This window comes from Punica granatum, chromosome 2, assembly GCF_007655135.1.
Source record: "Punica granatum isolate Tunisia-2019 chromosome 2, ASM765513v2, whole genome shotgun sequence".
Classification (NCBI taxonomy): domain Eukaryota; kingdom Viridiplantae; phylum Streptophyta; class Magnoliopsida; order Myrtales; family Lythraceae; genus Punica; species Punica granatum.
In genome coordinates, this window is record NC_045128.1 from 23189267 (window position 1) to 23210771 (window position 21505).

The 21505-nt window shown below is 35.5% G+C and overlaps 2 protein-coding genes across 2 annotated transcripts; one reads left to right on the forward strand and one right to left on the reverse strand.

The window, feature by feature from the left end:
* Positions 1-10634: 10634 nt before the first annotated feature.
* Positions 10635-12336, reverse strand: LOC116197527. The gene is made up of 3 exons (XM_031527696.1): positions 12160-12336; positions 11540-11680; positions 10635-10941 (listed from the first exon to the last, which is right to left on the reverse strand). Exons 1-3 carry the CDS (start codon positions 12265-12267, stop codon positions 10813-10815), a joined length of 378 nt encoding a protein of 125 aa, XP_031383556.1. The 5' UTR covers positions 12268-12336; the 3' UTR covers positions 10635-10812.
* A 1837-nt stretch (positions 12337-14173) lies between these two features.
* On the forward strand, positions 14174-15223 carry LOC116195047 (glycine-rich cell wall structural protein 1). Its single transcript, XM_031524015.1, has one exon. It carries the CDS (start codon positions 14316-14318, stop codon positions 14931-14933), a length of 618 nt encoding a protein of 205 aa, XP_031379875.1. The 5' UTR covers positions 14174-14315; the 3' UTR covers positions 14934-15223.
* The last annotated feature ends 6282 nt before the right edge of the window (positions 15224-21505 follow it).

A 21505-nucleotide genomic window follows, 5' to 3' on the forward strand; every position in this document is an offset into this window, starting at 1 on the left:
AAGCTTGAGAGGCAGAGGAGGAAGAAGTGGGATCATATCACTCTGCCCTGTTGGGGATCAAATCCATTTTGCTTTCTCTTGTTTTGCAGTGTTAATGAATGTAAAGAAGAATGAAAGGGACAAAATTTGTTATCATCACCATATTATGCATAAGAGGAAACAGAGCCAAAGGTTGCTGGTTTGCTATGTTTAATAGACTCCCCAAATAAACATTCATATCGAAAGACAGACCCGCCTGAACCCTGTTCTGCCCGACTCTTCTAATGCAGAATCTCATCGCAGGGTACCATTAACATTTCTTTGGTTTTCCTCAATCTTTCTGTATCGTATCGATTAGTCTGTCAAGCAGATTTTATTTCATCTTTCGGACTGGAAGAAAATTAAAGCACAGAGTGCTGTGAGGGAACAGGGGGAGAAGAGGAGTGCTTGATAAGAATAGCACCTGATATCGATGTGCATCTACACCCGGAAGCAGAAGAATTAAGGGTGCGTTTGGATTCAGAGTTAAAATAACTTTAATTTTTATTTTGATTTTGATTGTGAAAAATGATAAATGAGATGTGATTATAAATTTGACTTGAGAAACGTGTATTTTTGTTGTATAGTGTGTTGAGTTAAAGTTAAAGTTGAAATTTTTGACTTGGGAAATGTGTGTTTTTGTTATGTAGTGTGTTAAGTTAAAGTTAAAGTTAAAATTTTTTGTTCCTGAATCCAAACAGGGCCTAACAAACTCATTTTCTTCTTAAACGAATTCATGATTTCACCGTCAGGTTATTACTCTAAGAGACTAAGCTCGTATTGTCGGGTCGATTAGAATATCAGGGTTGTTATTATTATTATTATTATTATTTTGAATTTGTTGTTTTTGCTTGGAAATTTCTCCTCTTCTATTTTGTGTTCTGATCGTGTGAGGAATATCGAAGATTCTGACATAGTGATGCAAGTTGCTCGGCCACAGTGGACAGACGGCCCGGGAATCATGATGGCCCCAAACAGCAATGCCCAGCTTTGAGGGCGAGCCATTCAGCTTGAGATTATGTACAAGATAGAGTTGTTTTTGTAGTTTCCCCTCGAATGTGATTTTATATCATCGGGGAATATAATTTCAACACAAAAGTAATAGTAGATTCGGAAAAAGTCACATTCGGTCATACTTCACAAATAGTCCACGGGGTCATGTTCCTTTCTGATGGGCCTGGAAACAGGAACCCCTAAATCAAGCATATAAAGATATGGTCCAAAACTGATACGAAGGACCCATAATCTAGTAGTTGGAGTGGTTACACAGTCTCTCTTCAAATTTGAATTTGGACCCTTTCACTTAACCGCCAACGGTCATTAAAAGATAATGAATATCCAAGATACATAACTTTTCAAGAGTGGATTTATGGATATTTCATTCTTACGGCAATTACTCATTTACGCATCGGAGAGGGAAATCGGGATTCCCTCCTGATGTTCCTCTTCTTGCAGATCATTTGAGTGTGGAGTACAAGGAGATTTCATCCGGGTATCTTCACCAAGCAAATGAGACGCCCATTTCTTCAAGACAATATGTGGCACCCCCGTTTTCCATACCATATCGAAGCCCAACTGATGGTTATAAGGAAAGATATAAGTTTTGCTGAGTTTCACTTACGATGGGCTATTTCGATTTTATATATTATCTTGTTTGCTAAGGAGAAAGATCTCTTGACTTAGGCTTTAATTATACTAGTATTTTATTACCTAAGTGGATTGTTTTGAATCAATATGGCGAAGTTGATTGGTCATAGTGAAGTTGAATTTTAGTTTGCCTTGAAATCCGATGAGAATAGATTAAATTGGGTTTTATGTATGAAACTAATTGGAGTGACTGACATGTATAAACTAATGCAAATGTTTAGTGAACTAAGCTAGGACAAATTAATGGTGCTGAAATATACTTATAATTACCGATTCTTGTTGATTTAGTTGTTGTATTGAGAGTTGATTTTTCCATTAAAGTTTATGCTCATATGTGCTTTGCTAAATTGTGAGACTGATGAGGGATGATTTGCTGTTGTCTTTCTCTCTGTATTTGGATGTGGCCACTAAACCCATTATGCCAATTTTTGGAATATCAACATTCTAAGTTAGTATTTAGCTTAGACAATTTATCTAAGGTTGACAAACTGTAAATTATGAAATATGCTAGGGTAGAAAATTTCTAAGAGGATTCCTTATATGGAGTGTTTGGTGGCGGATGATATTGGTGCGTTATATTTTAGATTTATTCAATCCTTTAAGGCCACTATGGTGTGATTTGGTATGAGGACTAGTGGAGAAAATGACATACGAGATATAAGTTATTTTCTGAGCTGTGCTTATGATTGATAGGGGTTGAGGACACCAATATTATACATCCTGAAGGTCAAGTTTGATGAACCATTTTGGGTGTTCGGTGAGTACTTTATTCCTTTGTGAAATGATATATATATATATATATATATGTATATGTATTATATGAATACAAATTATATGGAGTATTATTTTAAGGAGATATTGTGATAATTTGGGAATAAGAATTTGGTATGGGTATATGATGTGAGATGGCGTGGTTGCAGTTGATTATGCTTGTGATTGTTATTTGACTATAGTTTAGGGACCGTTGAAGCTGGCGGATTACAAAATGAGCCAGATCGGCCTCTGGACTCAGCGGAATACAAATATGGCCTCATCGGCTGCTGCACCCAGTAGAATATAAATAGGGGCTTGATCGGCTGCTTGACCTAACAGAATATAAATAGGGGTCTAATCAGTTGCTGAACCCGGCGAAATAGAAAATGGGGCCCAATCGACTGCTAGGCTCAGCGAAATATAAATTGATGTCAACTCCTACTGTTAGAGGTTAATAGGCGGCCCCCGCTTATGAGATATGAGTATTGGAAATTGAGGATGATATGGGTGAGAAGTGCGGGGTTACGGTACCGTTTTAGCTTGTCGCAAGGAAATGCGACCCTATGGTTATATTGATTGATTGTGCTGTATATTGTTTGTCTAATATGATTGCTATAGATGTTATGATTGTTGAGGTTATCTGAAGTTGTTCTATGAAAGCCGTGTTGTTTACTAGAGCTAGATATAGTCGGTGTATGAATGTTAAATGGTGTTGAGTTAATGGTTAATTCTAATATTAATATATGGTTATAAAGATAATTGATTGTTTGAAACTGATTTTAATAATTATTTGTATATATTGTATAATATGCTGTGTTAGTGAATTAAATGACGGACTTAGGTATGATAGTACTATCTATATAAACACTTGGTCATTTAAAAATATATTTATTGCTTAATATTATTTCATTTTACCTTGGAATATAGTACTCACTGAGATGCAACTCACACTCTGCATATATTTTTTCAGATAAGCTTTTAGTTGCGCGAAAGAACCACTTTTGATATCGGAGATCAGCTCTGATGACTATGTAGAGACTTTAATTATTTGATAGGTATTCTTTTTGTATAAAATGTATCTAAATATGTTATGATTTGAAACTTTTGTTTAGTCAGTTTAGTGATGTGAGTGAGAAAAAGTACTCTCTTGGAATAAATGTATATATATATGTGTGTGTGTGTGTGTGAGAGAGAGAGAGAGAGAGAGCTTGCTAGATTGGTTATATACATTTGGGAGTTTATGGAAAGTAGGTTTTGTGTTAATAGTTTATGTGATAATGGATATTGAGGAAATTTATGGGAAACTCTGTTGAAATTTTCGGTCGTGACAATTTTGGTATCAGAGCATGGGTCAGGAGATCTTGTGGACTTTTAAGTTGATGCTTGATCCCCGAGAAATTTTTTGATAATTGTGGAGATTTTGCTATGATTTCTTTGAATTCCATGCTTATTAAACATTTGAGTTGTTTGTGTGTCGGATTTGTTAGTGAATAAGTGTGTGTTTATGTGTGATTGTTGAAATTTACATATATATTGCAGAATAGGGAAGACTTGATCTTGCTTTTGGCTAGATTATTGTCATACTAGGTATGTGTTGAGTTCCTATTGTTCGGATTCTCCTTTTTCTTAAATCATGTTCCTTCCCTAGAAATCGGTTAATGACTCGGTCTGGAGCAGAACAAGGATACATAAATAGAAAGCGCATGTTATGTGGTTTATTTGGATTGTTTGGGACACTTATTGGACTAGGAAATTTGAAGAATGGCTAAAGCAATAATTTGAGCTTGAAATCAGCTTGATATGGAAGTGTTGTGTATGTGCTAATGACTTGATTTCTTCTTGTGTCTGAATGCATATTCCTTGCGAATTCGATGGTAATGAACCAATCGAAGAACTAAATCGGATGGTAGATAGTTAATATGCTAGAATTTCATTTTTATGGGCTAGGTAAGAGAGAAACTTGTTCACAGACTGATTTAGTGGATCACCAAATTGGAGAAGTGAAAGGCAAGATCTAAATTGGAGCTTCAGAACAAAAGTGAATTGAATTAGAAACATATGTGGCTGAGTTTTAATTGTGATTTTCCTGTTTAGTTGCTATGTTAGTTATTCGATTAGTTTCGGCCTTATTTGCTCGATTTAATTATAAGAAACTTTTATATTTTACTAACATATTAGTAAGATTTTTCAAAGGTTGAAGCTAGTTAATTTCTTTGTAATTCGTTAAAGAATAAGCTTGGGATTTAAGTATACTTTTTGAAATCCACATAATTATTATAATACTATTATGATTTGGGTAGAAGGAAGCACCTTAGGTTCCCCATTGGTTAAGTTTATCATGAAATCAATGTCATGATCAATTATTCTTCGAGCTCTAAACCAGTATTGAATTCAGTTAAGTATCAGAATCGATATGCGTCTCAACTATGTAGATATGATTTCACAAGGATTCTTTATAGATTAGGGTTAGAGATATTCTTTCAAGAAGTTCTTGCGACTTTTTACCACATATGTCAGATTTATTTTAGTTGGATATTTCCTAGAGTATCAACTTATTCAATGTTGTTTGTTATCCTGCGTTCTTCGGTTCTACCAAATGGTGAATCCAGTTTATTTTCTTCTTTATATCTGCCACCGGTCAGGGTTTATGTTGCTGTGAGAATGATCTGACTAGGTCAAGAGAATTGTTGCTTTGCTTACTGAACACGATCTTACTTGGTTTTCATCATTGATCTTGGGATTCTATTATTGCTTAGCTTAATGTTTTTAGTTTGGCATCATCATATGAGTTCAGCATGGGTTTAGATATTCTAAATTATTGTTGTCAGCATCCTATTTTGGCATGGACACTTATTCTACTGAAAAGCTATCAAAATGAGACTGACCAATTTTCAAAGTTTGAAATTTATATTAAGCTTATACTGGATCAAGTTTCAAAGTTTGGTATTCTGAAGAACAAGAGAAGAATTTCCACGGGAAAATACTAGGAATTTTCTTTGTGGGGCATATTCATTAGGCCTTGTATATTGTTTTTGATGTGCTTCTAACTTCAAATAATTTGAATTATTAGAGGGGCAGCGAAAGCATGATGCTATAGAGGAATTAGTACAGAAGCTACTTGGGGACCTGGGGGTACTATGAACCTTAATAATCTTTGTGATTCCTCAAACAAATTTCGAGGACGAAATTTTTATTAGTGGGGGAGATTGTGAGACTTGAAATTTTAATTGCAAATAGTATACATATACATACATATGCTTAGATATATATATATATATATATATATATATTATGGCTAAAAAAAGAGAGAAAGAAATGGTGGCTTAGGCTCCACGTTTACCCATTCCACCGCTGTCCAATCCATTTCTTTTCTTTTATTTTCTTTCTTTTTCTTTCCTTGTCCCATTTTAGTTGGAGAAGAATCGAGAAACAGAGCACGAGAGAGAGAGAGAGAGAGAGAGAGAGAGAGGGCTGAGCGAACTGAAGAGGAAGAGAAAGAGAAGAATAGCTTCGGGAAGCTTCACAACAAAGTCTGAGCTCCGTTATTTTCTAACCTAAATCAAGACTCGAGTAGAGTAGCGAGTAGAAATTGAACAGGGGGAAGAGAAAGAGAAGGCTAGGCTTGGGAATTCTGGTATGGTAAGTTGATTCTCCTAACCCTAGACACTCTTACTCACCATGTTTAGATGTGGATTAGGCCTTGTTCTCCATCTGAGTTCAGTCTAGAGTTCCGACTAGTAATGTGGAAATTGATGTGGGTCTGTTGTTTATGGCTTAGGTATCTCTATTAATCCGGTTTACAAGCAAATTAAGGTTTAAATTCATTGAATTCAGCTTAATTAAGTTCTGTTCTATTGATTGAAAAACTCGAGGAATGAACTGTCAATGGGTTGGCTAAAGTTCTAGTTATTGATATTGAATTGTTCGACTTCTCCAATTGCTATTGGATGTATTGTTTGATTGACTGAGTTATATTTTATAGTCTTAGGCGTTGTATTAAGGAATTTTTATGGTGCTTTCTTGTGTCCTTATATCATTGTACTATTATATTATGCTATGTGCTGAAAAACGAAATTGAATAAGTATATTTTTCATGTTTTGAGTTTCAATTCTGCCTTAAGGTATTTGTAGTGATATATGCTTGATGGTTATATATTTGTATATCATATTTCCTGATTTTTGCTACTTTTGGTTGATGGTAAAGACAATAGAGCGAGCTGAACATCATTAGTAAATGAGTTTATGTCGAAGCCCAACTGATGGTTATAAGGAAAGATATAAGTTTTGCTGAGTTTCACTTACGATGGGCTATTTCGATTTTATATATTATCTTGTTTGCTAAGGAGAAAGATCTCTTGACTTAGGCTTTAATTATACTAGTATTTTATTACCTAAGTGGACTGTTTTGAATGAATATGGCGAAGTTGATTGGCCATAGTGAAGTTGAATTTCAGTTTACCTTGAAATCTGATGAGAATAAACTGAATTGGGTTTTATGTATGAAACTAATTGGAAGGATTGACATGTATAAACTAAATGTTTAGTGAACTAAGTTAGGACAAATTAATGGTGCTAAAATATACTTATGATGACCGGTTCTTGTTGATTTAGTTGTTGTATTGAGAGTTGGTTTTCCATTAAAGTTGTTGCTTGTATGTGCTTTGCTAAATTGTGAGACTGGTAAGGGATGATCTGTTGTTGTCTTTCTCCCTATATTTGGATGTGGCCACTAAACCCATTATACCTATTTTTGGAATATCAACATTCTAAGTTAGTATTTAGTTTAGACAAGTTATCCAAGGTTGATAAACTGTAAATTATGAAATATGCTAGGGTAGAAAATTTCTAAGAGGAGGATTCCTTATATGGAGTGTTTGGTGGCGGATGCTATTGGTGCGTTATATTTTAGATTTATTCGATCCTTTAAGGCTCCTACGGTGTGATTTGGTATGAGGACTAGTGGAGAAAATGATATACGAGATATAAGTTATTTTCTAAGCTGTGCTTATGATTGATAAGGGCTAAGGGCACCAATATTGAACATCCTGAAGGTCAAGTTTGTTGAACCATTTTGGGTGTTCGGTGAGTACTCTATTCCTTTGTGAAATGATATATACATATATATATATATGTTATATGAATACAAATCATACGGAGTATTATTTAAGGAGATATTGTGATAATTTTGGAATAAGAATTTGGTATGGGTATATGATGTGAGATGGAATAGTTGCAGTTGATTATTCTTGTAATTGTTGATTGACTATAGCCATAGAACTGTTGGACTCGGTGGATTACAAAATGGTCCAAATTGGTCGTTGGACCCGCATAATACAAATAGGTCCTAATCGATCGCAGGACTCTGAGGAATATCAATAGGGGCCTGATCGGCCGCTGAACCTAGTGGAATATAAATAGGGGCCTGATCGACCGCTGGACCCGGTGGAATAGAAAAAGGGGCATGATCGGCCGACGGAATATAAATTGAGGTCAACTCTTACCGCCAGAGGTTAATGGGCGGCCCCCGCTTATGAGATATGAGTATTGGAAGTTGAGGATGATATGGGTGAGAAGTGCAGGGTCTTGGTACTATCTTAACTTGTGGCAAGGAAATGCGATCCTATGGTTTTATTGATTGATTGTGCTGTATATTATTTGTTTGATTTGATTATTATAGAGGTGATGATTGTTGAGATTATCTGAAGTTGTTCTATGAAAGACGTGTTATTTGCTAGAGTTGGATACAGTCAGTATATGAATGTTAAGCGGTGCTCAGTTAATGGTTGATTCTAATATTATTATATGGTTATAAAGATAATTGATTGTTTAAGAATGAATTTAGTAATTATTTTTATATATTGTATAATATGTTGAGTTGGTGAATTAAATGATGGACTTGGATATGCTAATACTATCTATATGAACACTTGATCATTTGAAAATATATTTATTACTTAATTTTAATTCATTTATAGTACTCACTGAGATGCAGCTCGCACCCTGCATATATTTTTCCAAATAAGCTTATAGCTGCGTGGAAGAACCACTTTTGATATTGGGAATCAGCTCGGATGACTATGTAGATACTTTAGTTATTTGATAGGTATTCTTTTTGTATATAATGTATTTGAATATGTTATGACTTGAAACTTTTGTTTAGTCGGTTTACTGATGTGGGTGAGAAAAAATACTCTTTTGGAATATATATATATATATATATGTGTGTGTGTGTGTGTGTGTGTCTGTGTGTGTGTGAGAGAGAGAGAGAGCTTGTTGGATTGGTTATATACATTTGGAAAATTATGGAAAGTAAGTTTTATGTGAATAGTTTATGTGATAATGGATATCGGAGAAATTTAGGGGAAACTTTACTGAAATTTTGAGTCTTGACAGATAATACTTCGCAGATTGAAACAATTTAACACCCCCCAGAGGGCAACCGCGAGCGAGTATCACCTCGCGAGAAATCCAAAAATTTCACCCCATTTCTATAGTGTCGAAGCAACACAAGGCAGACAATGGATGAAAATTGGAAGAATAATAATTGAACCCCGCACTTTCACTGAAAGCACAAGCTTGGAGAGCAAATAATGAGCCTGGAAACAAGAGCCTCTAAATCAAGCCCATAAAACATATGGGCCAAAACTGATACAAACAGTCCATAATTTAGTAGAGGGAATGGTTATAAAGTGTCCCTTCGAATTTATATTTGGACCATTCCTAAGTAACCACCAGCGGTCAGTAAAAGATAATAAATACTCGAGATACGTAACTTTTCAAAATTACTCATTTAAGTATTGGAGAGGGAAATTAGGATTCCCTCCTGATGGTCCCCTTCTTTCAGGTCATCTATGCGTGGAATATGAGGAGGTTTCAATCGTGTATCTTCACTATGCAATGAGACGGCATTCGGGTTACAAACTCGCTCATTTACTTTTTTCAGTTTACACACCTCCACATTTACTGCTTTCGGGTTACACACCCACACATATACTACTTTCGGGTTACACGCCCTTACATTTACTAAACCATATCAGACACCCCCATTCCTTCAAGACAATATCAGACACCCCCATTTTCTAAACCATATTATTTTCAAATCTAAATCTTTCAAAACAGATGGTTGTGATAACTTGAAGTATCTATATCTATATTTAACATAAAGCGGAGCTATGATGGGCTTGGGCAGATGGTCTCAAAACATTTGGTTTCTTGAATAGAATTTTCTCGAATTTTTGAGTTTTGTTATTTTTATTTTTAATAAAAATATTTTTTTTCAAAAGAATCATTGAAGATATGGTATGATAAAATCTTTTTTTTTTCTATATTTTGAATTTTAAAAATTTTATAACAACTTTTATAAAAACTATTTTTAAAATTTTAAAGATATTTTTGACAAAATTAGAGTAAAGTAGAATATTTTCTAACTTTCATATGAGATATTGATGATTACGCAATATTTAATTTATAAATCGTGAATATTAGAATTTTAAAAATAAAAGGAATATTTTATAAGATATTGACATAATAGGATATTTTTGAAATTAAGAAGATTTTATTATCTATATAATATTTGATAATCTTGAACTTCTTGTTTAAGATACAAATTTAATATCTAATCACATAAATATTAGTATTAAAAATATACATATATTAAGTTATTTATATATAATATAAATGTATTTATACGTATTTCTTGTGATAAAATATAGTCGCATGATTGTCTCTCATATATGCTAATTTTAAAATTTTACAATTGAATGAATATTTTTTATTAGATATTGATATAATAGAATATTTTTGATAATTTTTAGAAGATTTTACCATCTACATGGTATTTGATGATCTTGAATTTCTTATTTAACATAAAATTAATATCTAACCAAATCGATGTTAATATAGTATATTAAAATAATAAATATATATTTTTACTTAGTTTATTGTTTAAAATAAGTATGTATAAGATATATAACATAATTGACAAAAAGAAAAAAGACATCACATTCTACTTTGTGCAGTGCACGGGTTTCACGACTAGTTTTATATATATAGTTTCTAGAGCCCACGTTCGAAAATACAACACATGTATATGCTTCCATTAACTTAATTCTACGCAGTGGTTCCGCATGCGAGGCCATCCACACTTGTGAAGGGAGTTCATATTTATGAGCCTTGGAGAATAAACTCTTCATTATTAAAACAAAACAGTAAAAACATACCAAACAGACACCAAAAATTCCATTCTCGATATGATCATAACAGTAATTAAAAACTGTTCAGATAGAAACAATTAATTGGTACGAATTAAAACTAAAAGAAGAATATTACTGTGATTCTTTGCCAAGCCGTTCCAACAGTATATGTATTGTATCACAGAATAATAATAAAATATAATCATTTGTCCTCGGCTTTGTCCTTGATGTAGTTAGTGGCGTCTTTGATTATTGAGTCTGTTGCTTTGTCTGCAATAGCTCCGGTTGTGTCCGACACCGCTTTTGATATTTTATTTGCCATGGAGGTCACCTGTGCTCCAAAAAAAAAAAACATTTACGAATGAGATATTTGATATTTCCTTTCTATAGAAAAATTAGACATTTAAGTAATGATCACAATTACGGATTAGTAAAAAGAAAGCAATATTCGACGCTTCCTTAACCTCGAACCGGTCCTTAGCTCCTCGGAGCTGTTGGATCAACATTAGTCGGTGATCCAACGGCCTCGAGGGACCAAGAGGTGTTCCAACAAAGATATTAAATCCCATCAATTGCTAAACTTTTTATTTCAAGCATTTGGTTAGGTATATATTGGCTCGCCAAATTGTGACATGTTCGACCGGTTTATTCTGGTGGAAGTTCAATCAAAGCCATAACAAATTCAGAATTGCAACTACAGTTTTTTTCTTGGTAATATAGCATATGGGATTTTATTCAACCCCTTAGCCGGACCGATCCTGGTCCCCTCCCGTCGAATCTGCACTTAGTAAGAAGTTGGGTCTATTTGATCCAATGGCCCTTTCGGGGGGGGGGGGGGGGGGGAGGGTCGTTGGGGGCTCAAGAACAGATCGATTAAGAGATCGGATAATTTCCCCGATAACTGGGTTGAGAATTCTAAATGGACTTACGCTTTTGGTAGTCTTGGCAGTGGCACCTTTAACGAATTCTGCGGTCTCCTTCACTTTGACCATCCCTTCTTTGATCGACTCCATGGCTTCTATCGTCTTCTGATCTTTCTCCTTCTTAGTCTCTCTCTCCTTCTTGCTATCCTGCGAGAATCACAATTTCATGCCATGTTGATCGAGATGCATTAGTTATAAAGACGACATTCAATTTGATGTTTTTGGTAGAACCTGTTTTAACATTTCTAGAGTGTCAATTTTATTATTTAGTTATCAAGTTCTCAGTGATTGCTACGCTAAGTGTGACGGCACATCCCTAGCCTCCGCTCTAATGTGAATATGTAATTTTTACTTTTACCTGTATGCCTAATGGGAAAAAGATTTCACATTTGAAACTTGTACAAATGATCGATCCAACTTAGTCGAGTACACCCAAGAGAGAACCCTAAGATTCCTAACTGGACGAAACTATTGAAGAAACTACAGAGAAAACTAAGTGAGAAGCCAATATGCTCTAGGTTCAAGCATGTTCCCGACAGCAAGACAACGATCTTGAAACATAAAAAAGAACTCCATGGTACTTGCAAAATTAATCTCAAGTCAGGGAATCCGAATGATCTACGTACTTGGAGTGGTCTAGTAGCCGCAGTGACATAAATCCTTGAGCTCGAGCCACTTCTTCCATTGGGGACTAACCTCGAAATCCTTCCTACGATTAGTTTGAAAGTGGACATTTTGCTTCTTCAGTTCTATGTTGGAATTAATGGATTTGGTGAAATTGTCTCTTCTTCCTCAATAAAGCTCAACTAATCGGTGTAAAAGAAGAATTAAGAAACGCATTGGTTTTTCATTGCTAATTAACGGTTATCCAAGTGGCAACATCTGCGAAAGTGTAGCCCTACAGTTAGTTAGAATGAAGACTTCTTCTGTGTTCTGCGGTTAGAATAGAATACTACCACACAACTTCATGGCCGCAGAGAAGTATTACAAATTAGGCGGTTGACGAGCCCTTAATAGTTAGGGAAAATTATCCTTCCAAACCTAAACTATAGAGCTGTCGTCGCACTTTTACCCCTTAAATTACCATTTGAAGATAAGTTGCATTCTTTAGAACTAAAAAATGGAAAATTTGCGATGTTGCTAAGACAGTTGCGAGAGATTAACAATAAGACAATTGGCAAGTACGTACTGCCTGATCTTGTTCACGAATTTATCGGGTTTTGACATTTGTGAAATTCCGATGCTTTTTCAAGACGTGATTATCGGACATATAAATACGTCCACGTCTGCAAGAATCCATCAAGGGTAATAAGCACAAGAATAATAAGCAATAAGTCAATTTCAATCAATGTGAAAACGTGAATTATAATATAACTTTGAAGGCTTCGCATATAGAAAGAAAGAACTAATAATTTTTCATACCATTTCTTCTTGTTGTGCAGGAAACACCATGGATGATGAGAAAATATACCTTGGCAAGTACCAATATTTGTGTAGTAGCGAGCTCCATTCAGTATAGGAACTGACCTTAAATCCAACAGTAGAATGCCCACGGCCCTATCCACTCGGATAAGTGAAAACCCATATCCTCGTTGATGGTTCTTCCCATATACAGTTAATTTTTTTCGGTTACTGTATATATATTCAATTGCAATCTTGTCGTGTTTTAAAATTTCTTTATTAATGTCAAAACATAATTTTTATAAGAAATGTTCTTTAGAAGGACTATGTTACTGGAAATCTGAAGTGAAAAAGCAGCTAACTGCTGGGGGTTTATTTGCAAACGAGTCCTGCCTGTAGGTTTAATATGCAATTACTAAACTACTTTACATGTCACCCAATACATCACTTTTCATTGCTTCATATGATTTAGTAAAGACCAATTTTGTTATAGCGAGATTGTCGATAGCCAAATTACCAAAGTATCATATGACCCCCCCAACGGTGCATGCAAGTGGCGAGTGTGGGAATACACCATGCCACTGTTACATTATGAGAGAACAATCAAGGGGAACCTGGCCCAACATAGAGGCCGAACTTTTCCGGGTCCAGAAATTGTGCCATTCCTCAATTTCCATTATGTCAACATTTTGTGATGTGGCGAGTAGAAAGTCATAAAAGATATTGATCCAAAACTAGATAAGACACTGGACTGGACACCGGACTGAACCGCAAGCCAGGCGATAACACGTCCATCCAACGCCAAGATATAGAGTTATCAGAGGGCACATTGATTTAATCTGATTGACACCTAATTCTTGCTTTCTATGGTTTCCCTGATGGGCTTTTATGTCAAGAGACGAGGGCCATTTGGTGCATGAACTCTTTGCTATGGCATATGCCCCATAAATTTTCACGTATTTTCATTCAACCTAAACAATCTGCCATATATCTAATTCTCTAAAATAAATTTAAAAAAAAACAAACATTACAAATATGTAAGGTTCAAAATCTACTGAAAGCACCACATGGTCAGTTGTAAACCAATGTCAAATTGAAATTAGTATTAGTTAATAGGCTTTGGATACCCATTATGATGATCTGACCAGAAGAAAAATAAAAATAAAAAATATATCTCTTCGATAAGATCTCTTATAATGGATAGTTGTTGAGAGCCAAGGTTTCACAACCCTTATTTACTCCGGTCCTTCAATACTACAACTGTGACCCACTGCTCCCTCTCCTTTATAAACAAGGGTCTCTCCGTTGAAGAATCGTCAAAAAATTCATAAATTGCCCCATAAACAAAAAGCCTCGTAGCTAAGAGAGAAAGAGAAGGACGATGGCAAGGGTTTACTTTGTCTTAGGGTTAGGGCTTGCCATAATGATAACGCAAGTCTCCACACGAACGATTCCGGGTGATAGCCTGAGCAACCATCAGCCCGAGCAGATGGTGCTGCAAGGCAGTGCGCCAGAAGCGGCCGCTCCAGCTGGGGCGGGCCTTGATGACAAGAAGAACTTCATAGCCTGGGGAGGCGTTGGTGGCTTCTCAGGTGTCGGGGGCTATGCGGGCATGGGAGGTGCTTTCCCCATCCTAGGCGGGGTTGGTGGTATCGGGAAGTTTGGCGGTATAGGTGGGGCAGCCGGGATAGGAGGCATAGGTGGCATGATCCCTCATGGTGTGGGTGGTGTGGGCGGTGTTGGCGGTGTGGGTGGCACAATGGGCGGGATGGGAGGTGGAGGTGGAGGTGGAGCTGGGGGCCTAGGTGGTGGGACGGGCGGACTTGGTGGAATCGGTGGGGGAACAGGTGGAATCGGCAGTGGGGCTGGAGGTTTAGGCGGTGGTACAGGTGTGGTTGGCGGTGGTACAGGTGGGGTTGGCGGTGGAGCCGGAGGGATAGGTGCTGCACCTGGTGGCGTAGGTGGGATCGCTGGCGGAGGCATACATCCGCATCCTTGAATTCTCCTTGATTATAACAAGAGTTCATCTAATAATTTCTCGTCCTAGTTATGGTTCGTTTTTGTTTTTTAGGTTTAGCAATCCTTGGGGTACTTGTCGTAAGTCTAGTCTTAATTTTGAGTCCTGTGACCACTTCTCAATTGTTGGTCATGTCTAATTATCGATTGTCCTATTTCATTTTGCTGAGAGTACGTTCATGTTTAGGTATCCTGGTGATGAAGAAGTTAATTTATGTATCCATGCATGCAGTTGGCTTTCGTTCATTATTACAAGATTAGACATGCATCGTCTTCCCTTCTATATTACATATATTTATATAAATATAATATGAACCTCGATATTCCTGACGGAAGCTTGAAATGGACTGTTGTTTCCAGTCTCTACATAAGACACAGACGTTGGAATGATCGACATATACATCAAACAGCTTGTTATAATTCTATATAATTTATCATGCAATTGTTTTGCCACGGACCATGACCAAAGAAGATAGATAATATTTAGCATGAAGTTAAGAAAAATTAGATAATTGTTAATTTGATCCTTATTATTTAAAACTTGCTTAACCCTGTTCTACAAGCACACAGCTATGTAGATTTTCTTATATGATACATAACTCGATTGTAAGTTCGCCCGAAATTCTGTGAAATTACTTCATGTGAATATGCGATAGCGCAAGTGGGAGGGATCATGTTTTTGACCTATTGTTTGATTTTTCTTTTGGGGCAAATGCTCAAAGTTAAACTATTGTTTACAATAAAAGGCAAAGGTGTACGTACTATCTTCTGCCAGGATTAATAATTGGCCATCGTCTAATGCAGATCCTGTTAAGCCACATAGGTTATTTTTTCAATGGGCCACCAACCGCAAGGACAGACACAGGATGTAGATTGAGGGGGCCGAGGTTAGCAACACAAACTTTCAGTCTAAAGTTTTCTGACTTAGGATTTAGACTGAAGAGGGAGAGTGGGGGGGGGGGGGGGGGGGGGGGGGGGGGGGGGGGGGGGGGAGGTGTCCCTGGAGGGGCTATACGGACATAAATTTTCCAGCTTAAAGGGAACAAATAGCAGTAATTTCATGAAAATTTAAAGGATGATATATAAATTTACTTAGAATATCAGAATTTTAGGGGGACGATGTCCTAGCACCCCCTCTCCCCGGTCCATCCTTGCAACCAGTTATTCTCTCCCAGTTAATTGAGACTGTTTTGCTTGAGCATGTCTTGGCTATTGTTATAAAATACTTTTAGTGAGTTTTAATTTTTTTAATAAAAAAGGCTTTCTAGTACAATAAAACAAAAATAAAAACTTAGATAATGGGTACAGGTAATTGCTTGAAGAGAATTAAACTGGGAAGCTCTTGCATTAAGTGGGTCTGGATCTTACATTTGTTTAAAATTTCAGGCGAAGGATGATTTCCAAAACGAATTGCGTTATTAAACATAACTAGCTTACCGTTTGCATTATATAGCAAAGTATAACTCTCAAAAGAAAAACGGAGAAGTGCCTTGCCCATCATTTTGTAAAATGAATATTTTTTGAAATAATATGGGTAATATAGATTCATTTTGAGCACCGTATTCCTTTAATGAAGGAACTTTGCATGCAAACTTCTTCATCCCTGTGCTTACCCCATATTCACCATAAATCATCGTGTGGTTTGTGTCATTGATTGTGAAATTAAATATTTTACAAGTAAATTCTTTTCATCGTGTAGTTCTTCAAAATCATTAAATAAGTTTCATGATTACTTGTTATTTTGAAGGTCCTATCACGTATGGAAATATTTGTTGATATCTGTAATTGTTATTCTTCGAGTGTCTGTGTATCATAACTAATATTGCTTTATTTAGATGAGCAATATTTGGCTATGATCGACACTAGACTTGACGGCCGGCTGTCTGAACTTGTTATTGTATGCCCCAAACGGATAAAATCGAAGTACATAGCCTTTTCGATTACGATTAAGCTGTGGTGGTTTGCCATTGCAATTTCTATCACGATGACTAATTTCTGCTGTCTATTCTATAATATTATTATCTAAGAAATTATTTCGATTAATGACTGGTCGAACCAGCATGGATCTATTACTATTATTACTAGCTAGGCTATCGAGTCGAGCATATGCGGCCCCTTTCACATTCTTGACACTAGCTAGCGGTCATACTTTACAATGCAGATCGACTAAGAGGTGTACGGGAGCTAGATGATCACGATTAGAGATCTTCTATTCGAGAACTATTAAAATTAAGATTGGAATATTCTAGATTAATTTTTTTAAATAAGTTTATACTTTAGATTTAGGGAGAGATTATTAGTATTTAGTGAATATTTGATGAAGTCATTTTTACGATTTAAAATATTTATTTGGCATTGCATGCTTGCAGCATTTGTGCCACAGTCATAATCCCGGGGGATTCAAGGCATAACTGCAATTTAGGGTATAAAACTCACTGAAAATGGTTTAAGCTAAAACCAAACTAATACCGAAACGAGGTTAATTTCACTAATAGATTCAAGATGCCCGGGCTCTTACTAAAATAAAAGGTATATATATAGCACTATCAATAGAATGAACTCTTATATTTTTTTTTTCAGTTACAAGGAAGTCTCATGAGCCTAGTACATTAAAATAGAATGGACTCTTGTGCTATTAAGTGAGTTATTTACCAAGTCATCCATAGGTGATAACAACTACGGAAAGTTAATTTTGATGTCATTTGATAGAATGTTTAGTGCAAACTCAACGATGGATAACTTGACCAAAATGAGAGCAAACTCGAATATTTCGTATAGTTTTAAGAGTTAAAAATGGAAAACACAAAATTGAAACGGTATGGAAGGTTTAGCGAGCAAAGTTGCATTCTCTTAATATCCATGCATGCATGGATGGCATTTATTAAGGTCTGAAGATGAACTTCGGGGATTCGAACAAGAAATTACGAGAGGAGGGAAAATTAAAAGAAAAAAAGGGCATTCTAATAATTAAGTTGCTGGAACTTGAATTGAATAGCGCCATTTTGCATGGCCAACACCTGTACGGCGGCGGCGAGCGGCGGGGATTTGCATGTCAGTCGCTTTTAGTGCATCAATTTCATTTATATGGGAAAGTCATTCAAGAGGAATCAGCCAATATATAGAGTCATCAGGAAGCCGCATTAAATCGTCTTTAATACCAACAACAAAGTCCATAAATGGCCTAATTGAATATATATAGATGGTCGAACCTATGGTGTCAATTAAATAGTCATCAGATTCCCTCACGGTGGAGAAACTTTATCGTACATTCAAGTAGCCAGTTCACGCGAAGGTACCTTCGCGCACCCGGCCCGTTTCATGCGTGGTATAGATGACTATATTCGAAAATAAAATGACTACTACTAATATGGGGTTGATTCAAGAAAGTTGACACTGATTCACTTTAAATAAGATTGCGGTTTCGTGTTTTGTGAATAGAGAAAATTCATGTTGGGAGAGTTCTACTCTTTAATAGACCAACATTTCTTAAACTGAATTAATTGAGATTTATTAAACTTTTGGATACCGTCGTACACATTTAAAAAAGAATGAGATGATTATTAGTGAAAAATCTCGTGCATGCACGTGAAAAGTGAAAATATTAACAATTCAATGTCATTCTTAAAAATTCAAAACCCATAAATAATAATTTCTATTGCTAACATTATTTCTCCTTACTTCTTTTTAGTTGTCGTCGGCTCATTTATGATCTATTAATACTGCTCCCTAGTTAAATAATTTGTTACCGTCATAAAAGATTAAATTTCATTGAAGCAAATTTTCACCGCCTCATTAATTTTGAAATTGAAATTAAACTCGTCTTATACATGCTTCATAATTAAGTAAAACTTAATTCAATTTGAGACAATTATATTTTAATATTTGAAAATTTGTTATCATGTTAAGAAATTGAAAATATATGACTTCGTTTCATATCATAAAACCGAGGAGACATATTTCCAAGTATACATTAGAGTGTATGCTAGTTGAATTTAGTAAAACATATATGTCATGTACAGCTGCTAGCGTTTTCTCATGTAAAAATACATTTTGCACTCTTCTACCGACGCATATTGTTTCGTCCAATTAATGCATCTTATTTATAATAGAAGAGCGCTTATGGATTACCTCATTTTGTTGGTTGCTAATATAGACAACCGCATATAACTTTTTCTCGTTTCTCTAATTATTGATGGTTCATTCAAGGTCCATAACTAACATCAATATTTGAATACTTTATAAACAGCCGTTTAAGATTGTATTAAGGATTAAAATAAGTCTCATCATGTAATTTTTTCCTAGTTAATATAAGTTACATCGTAACCAAGTAAATGTGACAAAATTAATTCTAGTTTATCATTATAGCCACAAATTAGAAAAAAATAAGAATGTTTATATTAATAGTACTTATTTCATAATTAAGTAAACAAAAATATTATTATATCATTGTATATTATTATTATTATTTCTTTTATTGTTAAGTAACGTATTTATTTTTACATTATTTCATAAAATCTTTCAAAAAAATAGAATTTATAACTTTTATTATAAATACAAAAGAAAATTGCGAGCGTATGAGAAATTATCGTTTTTCTCGACCAGGACGTCCGAAATGTTTCGGCTTAACATATATATATATATATATATAATGCGTATATATAATGGACGGATGCGCTTAGTATAGATGACTGCATTCATTACAGTTGTCTACCACATATTTTTATTATATATTAATGGTATTTTAAGGAGAAATGTTTGGTACATTTAGTGGTAATGGTTAATACTATGAAAATTTACAAAGTAGTCGCCGCAAGAAATACCCTTATCAAAGGCTACTAATGGGAGACAACTATAATATTTGCCTCTAAAATTCTCATTTTGAGACAAATACAATATATGCCTGTCATGTGGATTTTATTTATCTCTAAATCACCTAAAATTAATGCTTTAATATATTATATATCTATATATCACAATCACTAGCAGTAGAAACGTCTTTTACCTCTAAAAAAAAGAAATAACTTAGAGAAATATATTAGTAGAGATATATTGAAAACATATCATTCAAGATTTTTTAGGAAGTAAAAGATTTAATTATTTTTAAATCCAATCTTATTTGCCCCTTGTAGTGACTAATAGTACTCAACCTAAAATGGGAGCCGGGGGCCAAGCCCTTACGCTGAATAATTTTGAGTTGGACGAACAATTTCGATCTCAATATGACGTGATATCAATTGTAATTGCTTTTTTACAGATTATTCTTTCAGTATTGAAGTCAATGGTATTAGTTTCCGTTGGACTCTAAGTCAGCTTTCCGTTGCCCCAACTTTAGGAACCAAAATAATAATTTACTCGTTCCGAACCTTCCGGTTATTGTGAAGTTTGGATCAATCCAACTTATTATTCAGCATGTCGATCAACGAATAAATAGCCCGACTGATATTACAAGAAAAGGAAACCAAGAAATATTCTAGGCCTAATATCTGTGACTACCTAAAATATCAAATAGCAATTATACTAGATTCCTAATATATACGTATACAATCTAAAATATCTGTAATACTCCCCCTCAAGTTGGAGCATGAGGATTGTGAATGCCCAACTTGGAAAGGATGAAGCGGAAGCGATCTCGACCCAATGCCTTTGTGAAGATGTCTACTAGTTGAAGTCTTGTAGGCACATAGTCTGTGGTCATGGCGCCTGACTTGAGATGTTCACGAACGAAGTGACAATCTATCTCAATATGCTTTGTCCGTTCATGAAATACAGGATTGGCTGCAATATGCAACGCTGCTTGATTGTCGCAGAATAACAGAGTTGGTGAGGTCATACGTACTCCAAGAGAAGAAAGAAGACTCCGTAACCAGATGACTTCACTAACAGTTGCCGCCATAGCTCGATACTCTGCTTCAGCGGATGAGCGTGAAACTGTGGTTTGCTTCTTCGTTTTCCATGAGACTGGGCAGCCTCCAAGCATAATGAAATAACCCGTAATTGAGCGACGGGTCAAAGGACAACTTGCCCAATCTGAATCACTAAAAGCTTCAAGTTCGAGTAAAGTAGGCCGCAGAAAAATTCCCTGACCAGGAGATTGTTTCAAGTATCGAAGAACCCGCATAGCAGCATCCCAATGGTCTTGGCGCGGTTCTTGCATATATTGTGCCAAAGTATGGAGAGAATAACTAATTTCTGGCCTTGTGATGGTCAGATAAATAAGTCTCCCAATCAGACGTCTGTATTTGGCAGGATCTGACAATAAGTCACTCGAACTCGTGGATAATCGATGATGTTGCTCCATGGGAAAATGTGATGGACGCGATGCCAACATACCACATTCATTCAAAATATCAAGAACATACTTCCGTTGACTTAGAAAGAGTCCTGAGTCCATTTTGGTGACTTCAATGCCAAGAAAATATTTCAACGGCCCCAAGTCTTTTATACGAAAGCACTTATCCAGATAGCCCTTGAATGTATCACAGTGGCTAGAACTGTTGCCTACTATGATTAAATCATCAACATAAACTAGTACGCCAAGAAAGATGGTACCTCTAG

Bases quoted from the DNA above. Each gene is read 5' to 3' on its own strand.
- LOC116197527 (XM_031527696.1), bottom strand. From the start codon at position 12,267: ATGTCCACTTTCAAACTAATCGTAGGAAGGATTTCGAGGTTAGTCCCC. The intron at 11,681-12,159 runs GTACGTAGATCA...TGATTCTCGCAG, and splicing joins CGGCTACTAGACCACTCCAA to GATAGCAAGAAGGAGAGAGA. The intron at 10,942-11,539 runs GTAAGTCCATTT...TTTGGAGCACAG, and splicing joins CTGCCAAGACTACCAAAAGC to GTGACCTCCATGGCAAATAA.
- LOC116195047 (XM_031524015.1), top strand. From the start codon at position 14,316: ATGGCAAGGGTTTACTTTGTCTTAGGGTTAGGGCTTGCCATAATGATA.